This window comes from Momordica charantia (genome assembly GCF_013281855.1).
Source record: "Momordica charantia cultivar OHB3-1 chromosome 6 unlocalized genomic scaffold, Mcharantia_2.0 BLBB01000006.1, whole genome shotgun sequence".
Classification (NCBI taxonomy): domain Eukaryota; kingdom Viridiplantae; phylum Streptophyta; class Magnoliopsida; order Cucurbitales; family Cucurbitaceae; genus Momordica; species Momordica charantia.
This window is the reverse complement of record NW_028275164.1, coordinates 4,243,805-4,266,909: the sequence shown is the minus strand read 5'-3', so window position 1 is coordinate 4,266,909 and position 23,105 is coordinate 4,243,805. Positions and strand designations below refer to the sequence as shown.

At 34.5% G+C, this 23,105-nt stretch overlaps 2 protein-coding genes across 5 annotated transcripts; one reads left to right on the top strand and one right to left on the bottom strand.

The window, feature by feature from the left end:
• Positions 1 to 718: 718 nt before the first annotated feature.
• On the bottom strand, positions 719 to 14,071 carry LOC111007003 (formin-like protein 13). 4 transcript variants are annotated; one of them, XM_022279132.2, is made up of 18 exons: positions 13,724 to 14,056; positions 12,435 to 13,135; positions 11,495 to 11,716; positions 9,738 to 11,395; positions 9,534 to 9,654; positions 8,072 to 8,143; positions 7,389 to 7,487; positions 6,932 to 6,973; positions 5,734 to 5,814; positions 5,601 to 5,651; positions 5,456 to 5,537; positions 3,851 to 3,945; positions 2,907 to 2,978; positions 2,694 to 2,810; positions 1,747 to 1,815; positions 1,590 to 1,656; positions 1,130 to 1,472; positions 719 to 995 (listed from the first exon to the last, which is right to left on the bottom strand). In XM_022279132.2, the coding sequence occupies exons 1-17, from the start codon at positions 13,794 to 13,796 to the stop codon at positions 1,294 to 1,296; spliced, it is 3,801 nt and encodes a 1,266-aa protein (XP_022134824.1). In that variant the 5' UTR covers positions 13,797 to 14,056; the 3' UTR covers positions 719 to 995; positions 1,130 to 1,293. The 4 variants fall into 4 exon arrangements, with proteins under 4 accessions (XP_022134824.1, XP_022134826.1, XP_022134827.1 ...); XM_022279134.2 differs by lacking the exon at positions 5,734 to 5,814 and having other exon boundaries at positions 13,724 to 14,057; XM_022279135.2 differs by lacking the exons at positions 719 to 995; positions 1,130 to 1,472; positions 1,590 to 1,656; positions 1,747 to 1,815; positions 2,694 to 2,810 and having other exon boundaries at positions 3,851 to 3,988; positions 13,724 to 14,066.
• Positions 14,072 to 18,134: 4,063 nt separating this feature from the next.
• FAD6 (fatty acid desaturase 6) lies at positions 18,135 to 22,539 on the top strand. Its single transcript, XM_022279540.2, has 10 exons — positions 18,135 to 18,454; positions 18,538 to 18,592; positions 18,943 to 19,184; positions 19,507 to 19,650; positions 19,761 to 19,912; positions 20,420 to 20,542; positions 20,692 to 20,869; positions 21,437 to 21,555; positions 21,824 to 21,938; positions 22,107 to 22,539. Exons 1-10 carry the CDS (start codon positions 18,416 to 18,418, stop codon positions 22,266 to 22,268), a joined length of 1,329 nt encoding a protein of 442 aa, XP_022135232.1. The 5' UTR covers positions 18,135 to 18,415; the 3' UTR covers positions 22,269 to 22,539.
• Positions 22,540 to 23,105: the final 566 nt, after the last annotated feature.

Here is a 23,105-nt window from a genome sequence, read left to right as displayed (position 1 = left end):
AAAAATTCTAAGATTATTTCGATCTTTATATATGTCAATATTTCACATATATTGTTCAATTATGTAAGTAAGGATTAGATTGGATTAGAAAGTATCAATAAAGCAAATTCCAAATCTTATTAGTTATATTTTATACGGTATTAAAATTCGAATGTGAGAATTATAGACTGTAGTGACATAGTAGGAAGATGATGAAAATAAAATAACATTAAAAGAAGAAGAGAAAAAAAAACATGTCGACATTTCGACATGGGGGAAAAATCGACTTTTCCCCCCTATGTCTACGTCGACATGCTATATGTCGAACGACATTTTGAACCCTGGAACTTACACAAACTTTATAACTCTCGAACACGTTACAAATTCTATAATTATAATTATAGAATTTAGCCTTACCATCCACCCCAAATCTTAACAATTGATGTCAAAATGAATACTCTGCTAACAAAAATCGAGGACAATTGGACAAATATGCAAATATTCTTCTTATCACTATTTCTATTTTATATATGAGCTAAATAACAAATTATGATTATAATATCTTCTCAATTTAGGTTTTTTTTTCCTTCTAATATACCAACAACAATGTATGTAAAATGCCTATATTTAATCCATATCATTACACTATTACTTATATATTGATACAATTAAGGAACAATTATTTGACGACATATAACATGTGGTATAAAAGAGTAAGCGAGTTGAGCCCTGAGAGAAATTTGAGCAAAAACTAAGGTGCACATAGCATAACACAACTCAAAAATTTCTCAAAATGGTAAGATAAATACACATTTGGATGAAATTTGCCCAATTAAAGAATACCAGGGGATCTTCAAATTATAGAGCAACCTCGAAAGATGACTACTTCTACTTCTATCCCCTGTATTATTATTTTGCTACAATTATGTACACAAAATAATTTGTTCAGTTTCGGTACAAGCAGAGCTCTGTTCAGCCCATTGAACAACAGGATAAAGCATGATCTGCCAGCATTGCTGCAGTGCAAATAATGGAATCAATCAGCTGTGTTAAAGCTAAAAAATCGCGCTAACTACACCGAGAGAGACGAAGCTATCAATATGGGAGGTGGGTAGACGAAAGCGCCAGTAAATTGGGTCAAGAATATTACCTCAGGAGGACAAATTAACTTATATCATTCTGAGGTATGTGATGCACTCCTCTCTCAACATCAACAAGCAGATAATCACTCGCTTAAACTAATTATTTATGTCAGATGTCTGTAGAGCTGGAGGGCTTGCTTGAAGGAACTGAGTTACGGCACGACACAACAACTTACTTGACGTTGCCAATCTCAATTTGGGAGTGTGACAATCGTCTTGTCTTCTTATGCAAGTGCCCCGTCTTTGATTTTTCGCTTTCAGTTGCTTTCTTCATTTCAAGCTCAATCTGCTTGCAGTTTTCCTCGTGGGCTCGGTTAAACATTCTCACAAAGTTGCATAATGTTGACATAACTGCAGTAGAAATTTAACGGAAACAGAATTAGATCAACAATGACACTGAAAGGAGTAATCCAGACAGCTGCTTCTTGCTAATGCTCCTACACTTTTTTACTCATGATGAACAAATACCTTGTTCAAAGGGGCAGCGAGCTGGATCTTCTCCAAAATAAAGAATCAAAGAATCTACATTTCTACCCTGCAAAGTATATCAAGTTCCGCATAAGCAATAACCTAATGCAACTGGACGATTATAGATTGAATGGATGCATCGAGAAGCAGCACCTACCACGCTAGAGTACAGCGAAGCCAAAGTTCTCACTTCAGCTTCAGCAAAACGAAGGAACTCCTTTAAAACCTGAATCACAAGGAGGGGAGATAAAATCAAGATAGCACTAATAAAAATTATCTTCAAAATGATAAAGATTGATACATGGAATTGCTGAATGGTTCCATGTCAAAAAACAAAAGAAAAAATTACATGGAATGGGGTACGACATTCAATATTTATTACTTCAGATATAAGCATAAATGTAATGGCCAAATGACACCAGAAGTTCTCCAGCTCAAGGAATATAAGCATATTAGATGAACGACTTTCTTTTATCATTTTAGAGAAGGAATCTCTCATAAAAAATTACTTTTCTGCAATATGTCTTTGTTTTCCATTAATGCTGACAACTTTTTAAGAACAGATTAAAAACTATGTCGTACACCCGATTTGCCGCATGCTTTACTTGAAACCAAGTTACTCAAGCTAGGCTGTGAACTTTTAAGGGTAGATAGCAATTCAAGCTGACTACCCTCACCTCAACCAATGGTGCAAATAACTTGAGACAGAGTTCTTCTTGATCTAAGAGAATTGATAAAAAGAATTTAGTTGTTTCCACTAGAAAACCAGACCTTCTGTGATACAGTTTGTTAATTAAGATACATGCATTGCAAATAAATGGAAAAAAAAAAACTAAAAAAGATGGAATAAAAATTGCACAATCAAAACTTAACCAAAATCACCGAAAACGTTCAAGCCATGGTGCATAGTAAAGAGGGATCTAAGATAACTTAAACTTGAGGTTATTACTACCATTTAGATAACTTCTTTAGTTAAACCTCTTAAAAACAATATCACCTAGATCCCATGAATCAGAGTCAGTGATCATTTCCAATTATTGAATCATGAATGATTAGCTGAGCAGTGGTAGAAAAAATGTATACTAAATTAGTGAGCTAGAGTACCTTTCTGAAGTTATTGGATATAGGGCCATCATTTTCAGATGTAGACAGTTCTTGAACAACTTTCTCCAACCCTTTGCTTATTGCTTGCATTTCTTCTGCCAAAACCTTCAATTGTACCTGGATAGAAATTGTGCCTCAGTAAAGGAGACAACCTCCCTTCTCCTCCCCACCACATATACAAACAAAATCCAAGTTCAACAGATGAGATAACACCTTTGATGCAGGCTCCAAGCTTGCAAGATCTTGAGAAAAATCCAGAACTTCTGGCAGTTTGTCAGAAAGTATCTACACTTCGACACATAATAAACTTAACAGACTGGTTCCAGTATGCTACACTACGCCAATCACTATTTGTTCTCAATGATAGATGGAAAGGGATCTGAACTTGAGATTGAAGATCATAGAAAAAAAGATGCGCTGAAATATATTACTACATTAGAGTAAAGTTACACTGGAATACTACGCAGTAAGCACACAAGAGGCTTACTTCTCTCCAATAACCACCTACCACTGCCCTATCGGAGCTTAAGATTGACAATGGAAACACTTCAATGGTATTATTATCCTCATGACGACCTCTAAATTGTAATTACCGATGCTAAAATTGAAAATCCAAGCATCACCGTAATTTTAAACGCCCATAACCCACTCCATTGATCTTGTCCCCCCTATTACTGGTTTTAGGTGTGGTTATCATCCATTCTCTATTATCTTAGAGATGGCGTCGAGCTCATCCAACCCATTTGTTCTTTTTTTTCCCCTTTTTTTTTAACTTTTTCTTGTGTCTCTCTTCATTTTGGGTCAAAGTTATACAGTAAATGTAAGTTTCAGCCCACCCTCATGTATTGGGAGAGACATGGGACCTCCTTAGCAAGCAAGCAGTGTGCAATTTCGGATACACTCATGCCTGAATTTGTAGCATGTTTTCAACATCTCTAGTCAAACCAACAACAAGGTGACAGTGTCATAGAGGCTTTTACAAAGGAAAAAATGGTGTCTAAAATGTCAGATACATATCACAGATGCTTATCGTTAGTTGACAGTATATAAAAGCCCATATGTATTTTATAGTCCTCGACAGCTGATAGTCAATGTAAAGTTGAAAACCAACAAAATATAAATCATGCTGATAGAAAAATAAACAGTATAAGTTGCACCTTGCAAAGATAATGCATTAGAGTCATCTTGTTGTTTCTTGCACGAGTGTCTGTCAGTTTAAGAAGGCTATCCAGCCTAAATCCTATAGCAGAGCCTAAAAGGAAACGGACGACCACGAATAGGTGAAGTCAGCAAGACTATTACAAAAGAAATATTTCAATTAGCATGGAGTGTAGTATTCTTACCACTGAAATAACAAATAAAATAAGAGAAAAGTGGAAGGGAGCAAACTCAACTTCACATAATTTAGTTAAATATATTATTCTGAAAGAGGTTTATAGGAAGCAAAAGAACACAGGAAGTTCAGATTAAAATATTGAGGCTCCGCTGGAAGTTAAAATTTTAAATTATTTATGATTGAAAAACAAGAACTTTAAGGGCCCGTTTGATAACCATTTTTGTTTTTCGTTTTTTATGTTCTTAGTTTTTGGTTTTTGGTTTTTAAAAAACAAAAATCATAGATAACCATTTTTTGTTTTTTTGTTTCTGAAAAACAGAAAATCAAACATGTTTAGTAACCATTTTTAGTTTTCTGTTTTTAAAAAGTTAGACAATTGAAAATAAAAGAGAAAACTCTACGTAGAGTAGAGATGACAATGGTGTGGGTGCGAGTGAGGATGCTATCCTCCATTCTCGTGTCCGTGAAAATTTTGTATCCCCCCTCTACCTCGTTCTTCGGTATGAGAGATGTTCTCGAGAGAAATTATTGGTTTTATAATTTTTTTTAATTATTTTTAGAATTAAAAAAAATAAAAAAACGTAATATATATATTAATTATTTTAAAAGGTGGAATCGAGGACAAGGTTCGGACATGTTTTTCCTATTTTTAGGTAAAAACAAGATTCAAAATATAATTTTTAGAGAAAATAAATAAATATAGAGATAAATAAAACTTCCCATGAAAGAAAATTGAACAAGAAAAGAAGATGGAAAAATAGATTAGGAAGAGAAAGAAAAGTTATAAAAGACGAAATTTTAGAGAGAGAAAAGTTCGAAAAATATTAAATTTTTAAAGAGAGAAATTAAACCGATCCGTTAGAAAAAGAATAAAAAATAAAAATACATAGCTATGAAAAATTTGGGGAGAGAGACAAATAATAATAAATATTCAAAGTACGAAAATTTTAGAGAGACAAAAAGAAATTTTGTAGAGAGAAATTTATTTAATAGAATAAAAAATAAAAATACATAGAGATAGAAAAATTTGGAGAGAGACAAATAATAATAAAGATTCAAAGTAAGAAAATTTTAGAGAGAGAAAAATAAATTTTATAGAGAGAAATTTAGAAATAAAAAAAATTTAGAGTGAGAAAATTTTTTTAGAGAAAATATGAGAAATAAAACAAAAGTTGAGTATTAAGAAAAAAAATTAGATTTTGAAAAAAAGAAATCTGTTTTTAAAAACTAAGTAGATTACAAATTAGTACAGAAAATTGAATTGGTTAGCAAACAACATTAATTTTAAAAAACTAAAAACCAAAAACGAAATGGTTATCAAACGGACCCTAAAATGTTCAGTTAATTGATGTACAGTTTTCATGATGGTAAATGAATAGATATGATATGCTGCATTCAGAGAGTATTGGATGCAACATCAACTAACCCCTTGCTGTTCCCTGGTTTAAAGCATTTCCCAGAGAGAGTATTGTCTGCATGACTCTCTTGAACTTGACTGAATTTTTTATCTGAAATAAGAGCATTAGCAAAGATACAAAAGATCATGTCATAGAACCATGAGCAGAGATTACCTCTTCTGCAGCAGAGTTAACAAAGTTCAGGCTTTTTTTAAGATCTGTGACCTGCATTACAATTCAAGAGGGCTGGTTAATAACTACCTTCAGTATGTGTCTGAATGTGTGTGTGGCAGGTAATGCAATCCACCTGAGAACTGAACTGTATCTTGAATGAAAAAACTCGAAGTTTAGATTCTACACGAGGTACTTGCATCAACTCTAAGAAAAACTGTGAGGAATATTAGAGCATTTATCAGCTCCAAATTCATAGACCAAACCCCAAAAAAAAGGGTAAGAAAAATAATGTTATCCTCAAATTTAATAAGCAATGCAGATTGAACTAAAATGAGAGAGAGTGGAGAGGAAAAGAAATATGGAAATGCAAAGTTTTCAAACATCACTTCATGAAAAATTGAATTCAATGTATCTACAACAGTGATCTGAGGGTGAAAACAAGGTTAACAACAAAGAAACTGAAGCCAAAAGGCCCCATTCAACACAATATGCCAGTCTTTCAAAGAACTAAGAAAGTTCACGGCCGATTTCTGTCCATTTCCAGTAGGAATTAGCAAATGGAAGCAGAATATTTCTTGTACTTTAAGAAATTGTAACAATATAAAACTAAGTGTAAACAGTACCTTAACAAACAATCAACAAAGTAAATAAGTTCTTAATTAATTTATCCAAGTCGAACAGTTAAATTTCCAACTAATTTGCAAGGAAAAACATTTTTCAGCCCAACTTTAATATTTCCTATCTATCGTTAATCAAAACATTGCAGATCACCATGTTAAAATATCCCTGAGTGCTTTTATAATAATTCTATGATTCCTCTGTTCTTTTCAGGATAACTTAAAGTACAGGATTCTCATCTTTGAGAAAAACCTCATCCTTGTCATTGCTTTTGTACATCTCTCCTTCAAGATTGTTAGATATCCATAAATGAATTAAATTTATCCAATCCATCAACTTAAACTTGTGGATTAAGTGGTGGTTTATTCATCCTTAACATGGTATCAGAGTGGGAGGTCCAACTCCTGTGTTGTTGTTTCCACCCCACTTATTATAATTTCCACTTGTTGGGCCTTCGTGCAATTATAGCCCACGAGTGAGGGGGAGTGTGTTAAATATCTATAAATGAATTAGATTTACCCAACTCTTGCCTCGAGACAATTTAGCATTTGCTTATCTTCTTAGCCACAATAAACTTTCAACTAAAAGTGGAAAAAAAGCAATTTTACATGCTTTTGTATTAATAATACAAACATGTAATATGCATGTCATCCATGAATGGGCAGCAATTAAAACCTCAGGTAAAGAAATGCTGAAAGAGTTTCCTTAAAAACCTGTTCACATTTTCCAAGCTTCTCCTTTTCTCCGTTGTAGCCCTGCACATAAACATGCAAGTGACTTGCAAAGAATGTATTAACCGTAAAATATCAAGGTTCTGATTTTTCACACTACATGCTTTAATTACCCATCATTCTATTTATCATTTGAATTTATCCCAAATTTAGAAATACTTAAATGATTAGCATTAACAAGTCTGCCTTCACCGAGAGTGAGAGAGAGAACAAGGCCTTTAAAATATCAAAGGGGCTACAAATTTTATTTTATTCATTTTTTCTTTAGTACAAGTAGAGGTGGGAGATTCGAACTCGTGATCTCTTGGTCGTATACATGTGTCAATTACCGCTAAGCTAAGCTCATGTCGGCAAAACAAGGCCTTTACTGATAAGATATTAAAAGAAAGACAAATGGGTTCAAGTTTACTAGGATTACCAATTTTGATAATTCACCAACCTTAAGTAAATCCATTTCCTCCTTTGTGGGACAAAACTTAATAAGATTCTCAACCTGATCGATATCCAGTGCTGAATCTTCAAGGTCAAGCACAGAACTCTGCCAACATTACCCAAGAAGGCACACTATTTAAGGTTAATTAGTAAGAACAAATTACCAAACCAAATTGAGCATACGCTGCATGGAGAAACTATCAACAATAATAATTAGCTGCATTTTTTTAACAATACAAATTTTATTGATGAAAAATAAAAATAAATTAGGTATCCTCTTCAACTACAAACATCAAACATTACAAGAAAGAGCTACATCACAATTCAAACTAACAAAAGAGGTAGCATAATGAATAAATTAACATCTCTATCATCAAAATAATCGAACATCTCAACCCAATACCAAGTGTTGTTATCGCCCAGAAAAAGTTGTCATTCTGTTTCATCTATGCAAACCATAAGCTAGCAAACAAACATAGAAGATGAATCTTAAAATCCAATAAAATTTGGACTGCAAGAACATTGCCAAATGACAAGGTAGAGATAATTGATCCATGGTTTCATCGTGATCATTCATTTTATGACCATGACAAGAAGCAATGATGAGTAGATAATTGAAACGTTTTTTCCTTACCTTCATTAGAAGATATACATATACAAAATTTATAAGCAAATTAAATATAAATTTACCATTAAGTCATGCAAAGGCACCTTGACCTTTGAAAGCATGATCTCACAGTTGTAAGCTCGCCTGTGATCAATCTGTGACAATATCAGGTAATCAAACATAACGTTATGGAATCCCTAAAAAGGTTGATATGAACTATAACTGGTAGGAGAGAAGAAGAAAGCAAGTGTATTCATACTACCACTTTTGCTTTGCAAAAATGTTACCAAACAGCCTACTGATGGGATAATCAACCAAAATGACCATTTCATATAACCATCCCATCTTCAGACAAAAATTGGAAATAATTAATGAGACAACTGCCGATTATATTTGGCATTACAAGTGTTTAAATAACGTAAATGGCCGCCTTTACTAATATTCATTTCGATTATCTGTTATGATATACTATATATAACCTACGATAATATATAAGTAGCTTAAAGGAGAGAAACTTTTAGCCCTGCGAAAACTCACTTCAACTTTTCGAAGTTTATTTATTAAATTCTATTTTTCAAAATTAAATGTAGTCTGATGTCTCAAAAGTGAGCATGCATGAAATCAAGTAGCCACTTTTATGCGAATGCTAGTAGTAAAGAGTTGCGTGCTTAATTAGAAACCATGTAAAAATTTGTTTAAACTACACCCAGTCCATAAGGTGATGAGCGCTCTTCGGATAAAATTTATTTCTTCGATGAATGTCTTTTGACAAGACATATCAGATTAGATTTAATAATAATGACATTTTTAAATATTCTGATCATGTAATTATTGAAGAATAATACTGATAGTCTTCTATGTCTCCATGTAAAATCACTAGTCTTCAACAAAACCACAAAACTTTCATTTATTTTCATCACCAGCATCTTCAGAGAAGTACATATCTTTTAAGAAAATTAAAAATCGGAAAAAATGGAGTATAATAATTGTTGCTATTTTAGGATTGAGTGCAATCATTTCAACTCCTTACTCTGATGGCCAACTATACTGAAGTCTGAAGCCTAAGTTTTAAAGTTACAGAAGTCATGAGGATGATTTCTGAAAAAAGATTCTTCAAGTGGATGCTGCAAAAGGCTCTAGAGGTGAGGGAGAAGAATCTATTAAACATTGGATAGGTGATTACCATCATTAGTTGGGAGTCTGGGATTTCTGTGCGAACATGTCAATTACTATGACTTGTGCAGTAGCCTTTGTTATGAGTAAGCATTCTTGCAAAAAACTTGTGAATGTTGTCTGAATGTCATTAGTCTACATGGTTTGGTTCGTTATTTAATTTGTTAGCATCCTTCGTATGATGTGTTGTCAGTCTCTCCGTAGATTCATCCCTTTATTCTGTTATAATAGTTTTTATATTAACAATTCATAAACTACAGGATATGGCGTGATAGCATCACAGCAAAACTACTGTATAAAATTCATGGTAATAATTATAATGGTTTTGAAGTAGAGAATGGCCAGCATCAACTGCTAGATTAATTAAATTACCAGTTGCACTTTCTCGGATTTATTTCCAACTGAGCCTCGTGCACCTGACTTCTGCTGATCAGGAGCAGGAACTGCCGCTGAGAAAAGACTTTCAAGCTCTGACATGTCAATCTCTGGTGCTCTACAACAAAATATTAACATTAATGGTCCAGAAGCATTGTTTGACTTATTTCAGAACTTCTCTAGAAATAAGGGCTAGCATACCTGGAAGCTTCACCAGTTTTTTGAGTTTCAGCCCATAAGCTTCCTTGCACTGCTTTAGATAACTTTAACCAATGCAATGGCTTCAGTTTCTTGGTTATATGTGTTCTTGAACTTATAGTGCGTGACAAACTCCGTCCCTTTCCACTGGATGGAGAAATACTTGGTGGCACGGGAGAGGAAGACCTAGATGAGCCAAGAGAACCAGGAAACGGGTCACCAGATTTTGAAATCCCTTTCCCTGGAAGGGTGGGAGGAGGGGGAGCAGAAGGAACAGGTGGGGAGGAGCCCGTGGTGGAAGCAGGTGGTGGCGGTGGAGGAGGTACAGATGGAGATGTTGAAGCACTTCCAACCTGTCTGGATGGAAGAGGCGGTGGCAGTGGAGGAAGAGATGAAGATGTTGAAGTACTTCCATCTTGTCCGGACATCAGAGGAAGAGGAGGTGGCGGTGGAGGAGGAAGAGATGTAGAAGTTGAAATACTCTCAACCTGTGTGGACGTCATAAGAAGAGGAGGTGGTGGTGGAGGCACTGGAGAGGAAATTTTGGGATCTGTGATGACCATTGGAGGAGGCGGAAGAGGTGGTGGTGAAGGGATTGGGGATGAAATTTTATGATTTACAGTGGATATTGGAGAAGGAGGAGGTGGTGGTGGTTGAGGCACTAAAGATGCAATTTTAGGAGAGGAAGCTAGTGTAGAAGGAAAAGGAGGGGGCGTAGGTGGAGAAGCTTTAACTCTAACCGCTATGGTTTCCTTCAATGGAGGTGTAGAAGGAGGTGGAGGTGGAGGAGGTGGTGGAGAAGACTCTAATGAGAAATTAATTGCAGAGGTTACAGATAGTGGAGGGCTAATGGTTGATAACTGACTTTCTATTTCCTTGGTAAGCGATGATTTATCTGGTCTTGGAGTTGAAAAGTTATTAGATGGGAGTGGTGGTGCAGCTGGAGGCGGGGGAGGATGAAGTAGACAATCAGCAGAAGAAATAGTCGTGGGAAGTTGGGGGAGAGGAGGAGGAGGCGGTGGTGTTGTTTTTGTAAGGACACTTTTATTCTGAAGAGATTCAGGTGCAAGGGAAACCGCCAATGCTGCATTCGAAAGAGCTGAAGATTGAGTTTTCAAATGAGAAACCTCTGCTTCTCCTTCATAATCATGTAACGAATGGCTTCCAATTGAAGCACTGTATGAGGTCCCATCTCTTCTCTGTGAATTGGGTGAATCTTGCACCAGTTGGCGTCCTGAAGCAGATTGATTGCTCAGGTGAGGGCCAACTACTGTAGCTTGTAACTCATTGTTCTGTTCAGTTTTAGCAGCATCCGGGGAAATTTTAGATGTTCGAATAGATTCTTCCTTCTCTAGGATTTTGGTTTTGTTCTCCAACGTGGACTTCTTCTGCTGAAGGTTTCTGGGACTTGTAGACTGAAGTAAAGGAGTCATTTGCGCACTCCAAAGAGAATTGTTGTCCGACTTATCTTGGTTTATGTTCAAGGCATTCATCTGATGGAGCACATTAAGGGCCACATCCGCTTTGGGATCTAACCAATCCACATGACTAAAGATCTCTTGCACTTTAGCAAATGCTTCCATGGGAAGACCTTCCTCATCAAAGCAAAGTATATCGCTCGCGACAGTAGAAGCTCCAGCATCCATCTCAGAGAAAATAATCTACATTAAATTGATGATCAAAGAACATATGCAAGTAAGAGATGCACTACGAGATAATCATGGCGGGACGAAAATCATGGCAGGACAAGAGAGACAGACCTCTGCTCGGAAGACTTTTGGAAATTTATCTTTAGCATTCCACAATGTATCGATCTCTTCACGGTTGAGAATTAAAATATTAGACCGTATAAAAGCTGTATTAAACATTGCTCTGAACATCATCTCTTCAAGTTCCATGTCATCATGCAAAGTGATGCACTCAAGAACAACATCTCCTTGAATGTGGCAATTAACATCTATCTTAACCAGTTCTGATTCTGCCTGCAACAGTGTACAAAAGGTTGACCATATAATAACATTGAAGATTCTAACTGTATTTACAAAAATCATTTAACTCAACTGAGAATCAGCTTTTCGTTGGACTAGGGCAAGGAGGGTGACAGCATAGGAAATGTACAGGAAACAAATTCTCTTGCAGATTAAATCATAAAATCCATGCTCTAATTTGATTCCTTAGATAGTTCAGTTACCACAAAACTATAAAGCCCCAAAAATTAAGATATTGTTATTCTTTATCATGGTCATCAGAAAAATCTCCGATTGGATTAAGGGTGTCCGATTTGGCAAGCTGAGCATTCAAGACCATTTAATACTAGAAGAAATTAAAAGCCTAATCACTTATGATCATTGCACATGCACTTAAACTTATTGTATATTATCAAGTTGGAAGTCATTTTGAACCTATACTAGCCTGTGTGGTAACATTGGGAAGCAGCACAAAGAAGTCAAGATGCACAAAATCAGGTCAAACATTTACAAGAATGTTAAATGTCCAGTTTCTAGTTCCAGACTACAGCCACAAATGCCAAACCTTCCAATTTGGTTAGATATGATGTTTTAGAAATAAAACAATCGATTAACAATATCAACTCTTTATGACTTGAAAAGAAACAAAAGATGCTTCTGGAATCAATAACAGAGAGATTTGTTTTACATTAACCTGTGATTCTGATCAATACAAATGAATGAATCATATCACCTGTTTGTAAGTACGGATATTTTTGCTTCTTTTTGGAGTTGAATACAGAACTTTAGGAGTTCGGTCACTGACAAGGAGAGGATCCTGTCCATATATTCGAAATATTGGACGGCAACCACCCTCTCCATCAAAATTTGGAATAAATCTCAGAATGATACAATCCAAAGTGAGAGCTCTGTCCATAGGTGGCCATTCTAAGGCTACATTCCTCCTTGCAACATACTGCAGATACCTTAATTGAGAAGGAACTGGATTCACAGAAGACAAGAGATGCAAAAGCTCACGAGGTGCCTGCCTATAAACCATGTCCAATGTTCTTTGCTCCCCACTATACTGTTTCCTATATATCAAGAGTGCCGAAAGCATGAAAGCTAAAACTGGCCAACCACCACGTTCACAGTGCATTAACAAAACATTATTCAGTCCAAGGGAAAGCCAACTTTCGCATGATCTTAGAAAATGGTGGATCACTTCCATTGTCAGAACTGGGCATCCCTCGTACTGCTGAGGGTAGTCCATTATGGTCATATCGTACTTAGATAAGATATCACCCACCTGACTTTGCATCTCTAATTTCCGAAAATTGAATACCAAGAATGAAGCATCTGCTAAATGTTCTCGGAGTTGAGCAACTATTCCACCTAAGTAAACTTCATAATTCTCTTCCTTCCAAGCATCCGTGGTAAAACAGCAATCGAAAACTGCAATGTAAAATGCAGATGTCTATCAGTAAATTGAAACTTTGTCTCAAATTAGAATCTAATATGGAAATACTCTCAGGATGATAAAACTCGTTCAGAAGTACAATTTCAATTTCTCTGGAAAAAGAAAGGTACAAGCATCCTTCCACCTCGTCTTAATAGAGATAAAACCATGATCCTCGCGTGATTATATCCAGGTTTTAAGGTTACATCACATCAAACAATACATTATGAACCAAAACCAGGCAACATTCAACTATTCGTCCAGTGCAGCAGTGACACGTTTCCTGCTGAGTTTTTGGCCTTCTCTACCACCTAGCTTCTTCCACTTTATTGCATTGGAAATTAAGATTGAGAGATATGAAAATGAAATCTGCAAACGCCATTGTATTTCCATGTCGTTCTCCATTTGTACTGATACCGAATTCACACCATAAAATAAGCAAACAATAAGCTGATACACCATAGAATCCATCTTTGTCATCGAGACAATCGAGACTGAGAACATCCGCGCTAGTAGGGCCGTAATAGAAGACAAGATGAATTTAATCAACACAAAAAAGGAGAGAAGACAGAAAAATACAGTACCGTAAACTCTTTCACAGATCTCGAGAAGCCCATCCGGTGGCTTCCGGAAGAACAATTTCCGCAACAACGCCATGTCACCGGTCAAGTAATCCTTCCAATTGGAGCTCGAAATTCACACACACAAAATCAAGATTGCCGACGATTGATTTCGTTTTATCAGTTCCTTTCTCGCAGAAGCTCAGACGTTTGAGCTGGAGTTTTCCCCTTCCCTCCGTTTCTGCGTCAATATACAGAAATTTTACAAAACCAAAATGGCTTTGGTTTTTGTTTTGTAAAACAAGCTTCGTTTTCCTGCGTTTGTTAGTAGTTTCAGTTTTCCCGTACTTCTGCCATAGCTGATAGCTCCAAGATGGATGACGTGGACGCCACCGTTGACCGCCATGTATAATTCGTATTATTTTTTTTTTCACCGTCGTATTAATAAATTTCCCTTTCGTACCGGCTTTCGTATGAAATAAATGTGATATATTTCTTCTGCTTCGGTTGGCCGCATCAAATAATTATGAGTGAAGGTAAAGAATTCATCAATTAATTCTTTCTTTTTCAGTAACTGTTATAATGAAATTTACAGAGTACTTTTTATTATTTTCTACAGAGAAAGGTCAGGTGCCTTTAAAATACTTTTGGTACAATATAGTCCAAATTAATAATAAAACTAACTAAAGTTTTCAAACATTGTGTACTAAAAAAAAATTGTTTTCAAGCATGTAAATATAGCATTGTAATGAACCCAATCTCAATACTTATACTTCATATATATCACTATCTGATATCAATATTATAGTTTATCACTAAACGACAATAATAAAAATGAAAGACTATATTAGTGATAAATACCAATAGATGTCGGTAATACCAGACTTTTCCAAAATTTATTATAGTTTATCACTAATCGACAATAAAAAAAAAATTAAAGACTATATTAGTGATAGATACCAATAGATGTCGGTCATACTAGACTTTTCCAAAATTATATTAATCGTATTATTTTTACAAATATTATAAAGAAAAATTATGGTGGATAGAAAAAAAAATTTTACGTATTTCAAAATATGTCACATATTTTTAAAATTTTGTAAAAATTTTCAATTATATAAGTAGTATATCATATATTCATATCAATAATATATAAGTAGTATATCAGATACTGTTATGGGAAGATAAGAAGAGACCAAGCGACGGGAGGCCGAAAGGAACCCAAGAAGAAAGCACGAGCCAGGAAAAGGGGGCTGGCATTCGGCGACCCGAGCTGACCCCCGACCGACCAGGCCTTGGCGCTGAGACATTCACGGCCCCCGGTCCATCCGACCATTGTGCAGTTACAGTTGTATTAACTCGCATTGATCCTCAATCCGACCTAAAACCGACAACGAAGTAACGAGCCTGGAGATTTAAGATTCGGCTAGGGCAAATCTGGAGGGGATCGAGATTGGACGACTATAAGTAAGAGATGAACCAAACCCCAAAAGGTACGCCTGAACTTCCTATTTTCTGCACTCGACTTTTGATACTAACTTAAGCATCGGAGCCCGTGTGGTAAACCACACCAATCCTAGTTTCAATCTGTTTTGCAGGTCACGTTGATCCATCGATCCCTTTTTGTATTTAGAGAATTGGTGCACATTTAGCGAAATCTAGGGAAGCCAAATCTTTGCATCAACAGATACTAATATCATATCAGTAATATATTAGATGTATATTACATACATATTGTACATACACTCATATTAGTAGCATATCAAATGTATATCACATACATATTGCTAGTATATCATAAGTATATCACATACATATATCAGTAATCAAATATATTACAGATATATATTATTATTTTAAAATTGGACCTCCATTTTTTTTAAATTGCTATATTTGAAAAAAAAACTAAATATAGTTACTATTTGGCTAATTTTACTATTTTTTTTTGTCATATTTACAACTATCCTTGTTATAAATTTGGTTCTCATCCCTCGCATTTCTCCTTAAATATTTAATTATAATGTCTATTCTTAAAAAGAAAATGCTTCGTTTTTTTTTCTTTTGACAGAAAATGCTTTTGTTGGTACAAACGCCATAAGTTAGGATATTTAGTAAGTTATTTAATTCGTGAAGTTTTAAGAGGAACTGGAATAAAATCATTTCGTAGATTTTATAGGCTAAATTACGAACATTTACGAGTACTTTGAAAAGTGTTGTAACAGTATTTATTTGTTATGTTATAAAAATCTATAATGTAAAAATATATTATTACACGAGTGGGCCCACCATTGACATGCGATTCTTATGTAGAGCGCCATTGCCGACTTCCATGCCAAAACGAAACACCGGCCATAATATATAACCGACCTATGTTTATTCATATTCAAGTTATAACAAAATAAATTTGGACAGCCCTTTCTTTTTCTTTTTTTTAAACAAAGAAAAAACTAAAGTTTCCTTTGACAACCATTTTAATTTTTTGTTTTTACTTTTTCTTTGTTTTTAGTTTTTGGTTTTCTGTTTTTAAAAAATAAAAATCATATATGTTGGATAATAATTTTTATTTTTTATTTTAAAAAACAAAAAACTAAAACATATTTGGTAACTATTTTTAGTTTTTTGTTTTTAAAAAGTTAGAAAATTGAAAATACATATTAGAGAGAACATTTTTTATATAGAGTAGATATGACAACGGTGTGGGTGCGAGTGAGGATGCTCTCTCCCATTATCGTGCTCGTGAAAATTTGTAGTCTTCGTCTCCACCTCGTTATTGGGTCCGAGAGATGTTTTCGAGAAAAATTATTGGTTTTATAATTGTTTTTAATTATTTTTAGAATTTAAATATAAAAAAGTGTAATAAATATACATTAATTATTTAAAAAATGTAATGGGGGATGTGGACGAGGTCAGAACATGCATTTCCTATTTTTGGGACCCAACCCTGCGGAAATTTGTGTAGAGACATGAAAATACTAGTTTAGGGAGATGTAAATAAACTTTTGAAAGATAAATTTTAGAGAAATAAAGAAAAATATTTAGAAAAAAATGAGTGAAATAAAAGTTAAAGACAAAAAGATAAAATTTTTAGAGAAAAAAATTAAAGTCGAGAGAAAAGATATGTTAAAGAAAAAAAAAAGAAATTATAAAGAAAGAGAAAAATTAGAGTGGAAACAAATTTAGAGATAAAAATAAGATTCAAAATATAATTTTTAGAGAAAATAAATAAATACAAAGATCTTTCTAAGTTAGTGAAAGAAAATTAAACCAAAAAATAAAATATAATTTTAAGATGAAAAGTAACAAAGAGAAAGAAAAGTTATAAAATATGAAATTTTAGAGAGGAAAAAATTAGGAAAAATATTAAATTTTTAGAGAGATAAATGAAACCCGTCTATTAGGAAAAAAAGAAGAAAAATATAGAAAAATTTGGAGAAAGACAGATAACAATAAATATTCAAAATATGAAAATTTTAGACAGAAAAATAAAGTTTGTAGAGAGATTTTAGAAATAAAAAAAAAAGAGAATAAAAAATAAATTTTTTAAAGATAAATATGAGAAAGAAAAAAAATTGAGTATTAAAAGAAAAAAATCCGATTTTGAAAAATAAAAATTTTTCAAAATTACTTTTCTTTTATTTTTGAAATTTACCGTAGAATTTAAAAAAAAACATAAAATTGAATTGATTACCCTAATTTAACTAAAAATCAAAAGTAAAAAAAAAAAAACCAGAATGGTGCCCTAAAAAATTATCTATTATATTTTTCTTTGCATCCCTCTAAGTTATATTCTTCTCCACTAAACAATAAAGTATTATACTTTATACTTTTAAATCTTATAAGAATTTATGCTTTATCAACAACATGAAGAATAGAAATAAGAAAATAAATAAACACTTTAATCGTTAAACTCTTGGCTATTTATTTATAAATTAATATTTCTATTTATTTATATGACAATAAAACTCACTTTTTCTATAAGATTTATAAGATCGAATTCTGCACGTAAAAGGATTACATTTTATTACTGGACTTTATTTTTTGAACAATATTTATATAATTTTTTTAATTTCAATTAAATATAAGATAAGGATTCAAAAAATTATTTTTTGTTTACACAATATTTTTAACCAATTAAGTAAGTTATAATAAGAGAACATTAAATGCATACTAACTTATCACGTATTACCAATATAATTAAATGAATAAGACGATCATTTCAAGGAAAAAAAGAAGCCTTTCCAAAAGAAAAGGGAAAAAAAACGATGAATAAGACATCACTTATTTTATTTGCTAAAAAAATTATTTAGAGATTTAGTTCAATGAAAAGCAATACAAATATAATCCATCTTTTCCTCGTGGACGACTTGAACGAGGACTGCAGACTTTTGTTCTTCGGCGCCACTTCTTCAATTTCTAGTGGGGAAAAAAAGAAAAAAAAAAGGAAGAAATTTATTGATAAATGATAGCAACGCCGATTTGCAAACTAGTGGCGGATGCTTCGAAAGGGTCACCCCCTTTCACTTCTATCCACAACTTAGAGAAGGATGGGGGAAGGATTTATACGCAATTTCGCAGTCCAAGCCGCAGCTTCGTGTACTTAAGAACACCCATTAAGAATTCCCCTCTTTCACCGCCCACTGCATCTCGTTCAATTTCAAGCAACCCCTGAAAGCTGAGGGGGCCTTCTTGACTGGAATTTCTGCAATTCTGCTCATAATGGCTTGCAGACTTGCGGATTCCATGTTTCTTTTCACTGTACGTTTCCCGCCATCTAGTTCTTATTTCGCCCTTTTTGGTGCTTCTGCTTCTGTTTCTTATTGTTTTAGTTTGATTATCAGGGCCCCCATCAGAATTCAGCTCGAACACAAAAAACTGCATCCCATTATTCTCCGGGTATGTTTGAGTATCTTCCTTTTGAGTTCTAAGCCATTGAATTATGTGAAGTTGAAGTGTTGGCATTCACTGTGTGAGAGTTCATGCATTGGAGATTGAATTCCATTTACTTTCCTACAAATCATCTCAAGCATGAACTTTATATACAAAATAATGAATTAACTGACGAGGAACCGACCGAACTAGCTTGGATTTTGCATTGCTTACATTATCCTCATTTTGGTTTGTTCTAAGTTTTGCATTGTATTCTTTAACTTCTTTTTTGCCCTGCTGTCTCTTTGAGCATAACAACTTAGGTTTTCCATTTTCAATTTAGATGCTTCAATTCAAACATGACTTTTGCAAGACAGGTATATTGCACGTGAAGGGGGAAATAATATTCCAGAAGAAAATCAAGCGACGAAACTATCTACTTCCCGTGAAGAGGGCTGCAATTTTACGGGCTGTTGCTGTTCCAGTTGCACCACCTACTTCAGCAGATAGTTCTGAATATAGAAAACAATTATCAGAAAGCTATGGATTCGAGAAAATTGGAGAACCTCTTCCTGAAAATGTTAGGTTGAAAGATATTGTTGAGTCCCTTCCAAAAGAGGTACTTCATTTGCCGCAACATTATAGTGTTGGCATTCATCCCGAGACAGTTCATGTTTTTTTTTTTAATTGGGTCAAATAAAATGTTGATGATGTTCTAGTTCATGTTTATAGTTGCTTACATAGCCTTCCAGCCTTTGGGTGAGGGAGGTTGTGAGTGGACAATGCTTTCTCTCTTCCCCATTTTTCCGTTGCTCACTAGTCGAGCAAAAACTTCAAGCATTTAAATTCTTCATATCCTCGAAGTCTTCTCGTGAGAAGATGCGACTAAAAAAGGTAGTGCCATTTTTGCTCATTTTATCTTATTCTTTTTGACTTTTAAGGTGTTCGAGATCAATGATGTGAAAGCATGGAAATCTGTTTTAGTATCTGTAGCTTCCTATACATTAGGTCTTATCATGATTGCAAAAGCTCCATGGTATTTACTACCTTTGGCTTGGGCATGGACTGGGACTGCAATAACAGGGGTTAGTCTTATTCAATTTTATTTCTATTTGCTTCTCTATCTCCCTCCCATTCTTGTTGGAGTTTGTAACGTAGCTCCCTGAAGTTATTTTTTCTTTCTTTTCCCCTCAAGTTCTTTGTTATAGGTCATGATTGTGCTCACAAATCATTTTCAAAGAACAAGTTAGTGGAAGACATCGTGGGTACTTTGGCTTTCCTACCTTTAATATACCCATACGAACCTTGGCGGTTTAAGCACGATCAACATCATGCGAAGACAAACATGTAGAAAATCTCTCCTTTTCTTTTTTTCTCTCTCTCTCTTCAAAATACTTATTTTAGCACTATCTTCCTGCATAAGCATAGTTAAATGTTATTTCAAGGTATAGTATGAACAAGTGTCTTGTTGAGCAGAACAACATGAATGGATTTTAATGTACCATAATCCGTAGCTTGACACTGCTAGGTCTACACACATGGCATCTTATTTGCTGGACACTGCTGGGCGTGCAGTAATTCTTCCTAGTATCTTTGAATCAAGTTAATAGAATTTCTCTATATGTTTTGCATTTTGCTTAGAGTCAAATATCTTATGCGTTAATTAAGCTTAAAAAACTAAATGTATGACTATGATACATAGAAATCAATATCAGGATGGCTTTTATTTTCAACGTAGGCATCAAAGTTTTAGGTTATTTTTATAATTTTGGCCGGTTACCTACATCTTAAAGATTTCTGCCTTTCTTCTTTTATAAGCTGAAGTTCCATTTATATTCCTATCTCAATATATAGGCTGAAAGAAGATACGGCTTGGCATCCTGTGTGGAAAGAGGAATTTGATTCAGTACCTCTTATGCGTAAAGCAATCATATATGGATATGGTCCATTTCGACCGTGGATGTCTATAGCTCATTGGTAAGGTACCTTGGATGGTTCCTTGGGGATTATCATTTGTCAAGGATTGCAAGAATAACCTGACTTCATATCAAGATATCCTGTATGTGAATTGACCGCTTGCTCTCGCTCTCTTTCACTAATATGCAACAATTTGTTCTGCATAATAGGTTGTTGTGGCACTTCAATTTGAAAATATTCAGACCAAATGAAGTGAAAAGAGTGAAGATAAGCCTAGCTTGCGTTTTTGCATTTATGTTTATTGGATGGCCATTGATCATCTACAAGGCTGGGATTCTCGGATGGGTCAAGTTCTGGTTAATGCCATGGCTGGGCTACCACTTTTGGGTAACATCATCTGCTTGCCTCTTGATATTATATTTTCCCTATGTTCAATTTAACTGATGATCTGCACTGAATGGTGACTTGTCATGGATCTCCATGGTGGAACATTAAATTAACAAACTAGCTCAAAATTAGATAAGAGGATTATATGATGATTGATGCCATAGACACTAACAAGAATGAACTGCGTAACTTAGACCACCGTATCTGAGTATCTTTTGACATTGTTGAAACATAAATCTTAGTGAAGCTTATATCTTGCGAGTTGTATGAATATTACTGATACAAATAAAAAATGATTAATACCATGCTTCCAAGATGATGAAATGATGATCTGATGTTTATGCTGCTATTATTCATTCATGGTGGGTGACTGTTGTTTTGTCATTCTTGTTAAAAACTGCATGATTGTGAAACTAGCCCATATATATATATTCTTTTCACTAAAAGTCTCACTAAGGAAGATTGTTGTTTGTGGATGGGACGATCTACATCTATCTTTTGGTTATTGTTTGGCGTTTGCCTACTTATGGTTTTGTATCTAAGAATTACCTTTTATTTCTTGCTTAGATGAGCACTTTCACCATGGTCCATCACACAGCTCCTCATATACCATTTAAATCTTCAGAAGAGTGGAATGCAGCCCAAGCACAGCTCAATGGAACGGTTCATTGTGCTTACCCTCAGTGGTATAGATCATCTATTTTAGTTTTTCTTTTTCTCTGTTCTCTTCCTCAGTACTTTACTCATTTGTTTCTTAATTTAATATTGCTAATCTAAAAATTCTCTCATTGTTGGGCAAGTACTAAGCAGTTAAGGTGCTGTTTAGGTGTGTTTTCTGTAGATTAGTTTCTTAGAATGTTTTATGAAGCCATGTTAAAAAGAGATTCTTGCACTGTTCATGAGTTTCCTTTACCATCAGCCAGTTAACCGCGAATATAATCTCTTCCCATGTAGGATCGAGATTCTATGCCACGACATCAATGTGCACATCCCCCACCACATTTCTCCAAGAATCCCAAGTTACAACTTACGTGCAGCCCACAAGTCTCTTCAAGAGAACTGGGGAAAGGTAATGGCCTGAACCGAATGCATGTCTGCGTTTTTCTTTTAGACACATTTTGGATTTCAGTTCTTGAAAGGTTAATGCTGCCTTGCATTGCATCTATTCTCCTCCCATTGATGCTAACAGTCTAATTCTTTCGTTTCATATTTGTTTTCCCTCCAACTCCTTCTATAGTATCTGAACGAGGCTTCATGGAATTGGCGATTAATGAAGACGATCATGACGATGTGCCATGTCTACAGTAAAGAGGAAAACTACGTCGCTTTTGACCGACTCAACCCAGAAGATTCTTATCCCATTACATTCCTCAGGAAAGTTATGCCTGATATTGCTTGATTTTATTATATCTTACCAACCTTCAGGAACATAGACACTTTCGCTTCTTTCTATCTCGGTGCAATTCTTTTCTCCACAAATTTTGAGGAATGAATGGAAGGAACTTGGTGTCCTATATCGAGTTGATGAATTTCTCTCTGCTGTACTTTCCAGTTCGTCGCTCTCCCTTTTTTTACGACGAAACTATTCCTTTGCCCAGTAGTAATGTTCTGTAACCTTTTCTTTACATAGTTGTTACCTAAAGAGAAAAGACAGACACTTTAGTGCTTTCTGTTGCCACTTTACAAAAAGTTCGGAAACATTCTAGTTTCCAAACACACCTGCTGACAGAAGACCAATACAACACTAACTATTATCATTATTTTTTGTTCTGCAGCAACCATTAGTAGGAACTTAGAAAGTTAAAAAAAACAAAATCATTAGTTTTAAGGGTATTATTTTGATTTGAAAGCTTGTTTTGCTACCTCCAAAGTTCATGTAATGCCTTGGCAAACTGAAAGAGTTGCAGTACAGAAAGTAATGATTTGGTGAACCAAAAAAGAGAGACCATGTGATTTTTGAAACAGAGAAATGTTATATATATACAACTTTATGCCAATAGGGACGTGATTTTATATTAGAGCAGTTGAAACTGTTCACATGACAACAAGGATCTCTCTGTCTGTCCTCTGCAAATATGGAATCTTGTTCACCACCAGATCCATGGTTGGTTCATATCTCAGTGAGAGCTTGTCAGATGATATTTATTTAACAAAAGTTTTTCAGAACTATCTGTTGTTTTTATTTTTTTAATAAGGATCTGTCATTACATATATTCTCTCTTATGTATGTATAGAG

Bases quoted from the DNA above. Each gene is read 5' to 3' on its own strand.
- LOC111007003 (XM_022279132.2), bottom strand. From the start codon at position 13,796: ATGGCGTTGTTGCGGAAATTGTTCTTCCGGAAGCCACCGGATGGGCTT. The intron at 2,979-3,850 runs GTGCAACTTATA...GTCGAAGTGTAG, and splicing joins TAATGCATTATCTTTGCAAG to ATACTTTCTGACAAACTGCC. The intron at 1,473-1,589 runs GTATTTGTTCAT...TTTCTACTGCAG, and splicing joins TCGCTGCCCCTTTGAACAAG to TTATGTCAACATTATGCAAC.
- FAD6 (XM_022279540.2), top strand. From the start codon at position 18,416: ATGGCTTGCAGACTTGCGGATTCCATGTTTCTTTTCACT. The intron at 18,455-18,537 runs GTACGTTTCCCG...TTTGATTATCAG, and splicing joins ATTCCATGTTTCTTTTCACT to GGCCCCCATCAGAATTCAGC. The intron at 19,651-19,760 runs GTTAGTCTTATT...TTTCCCCTCAAG, and splicing joins CTGGGACTGCAATAACAGGG to TTCTTTGTTATAGGTCATGA.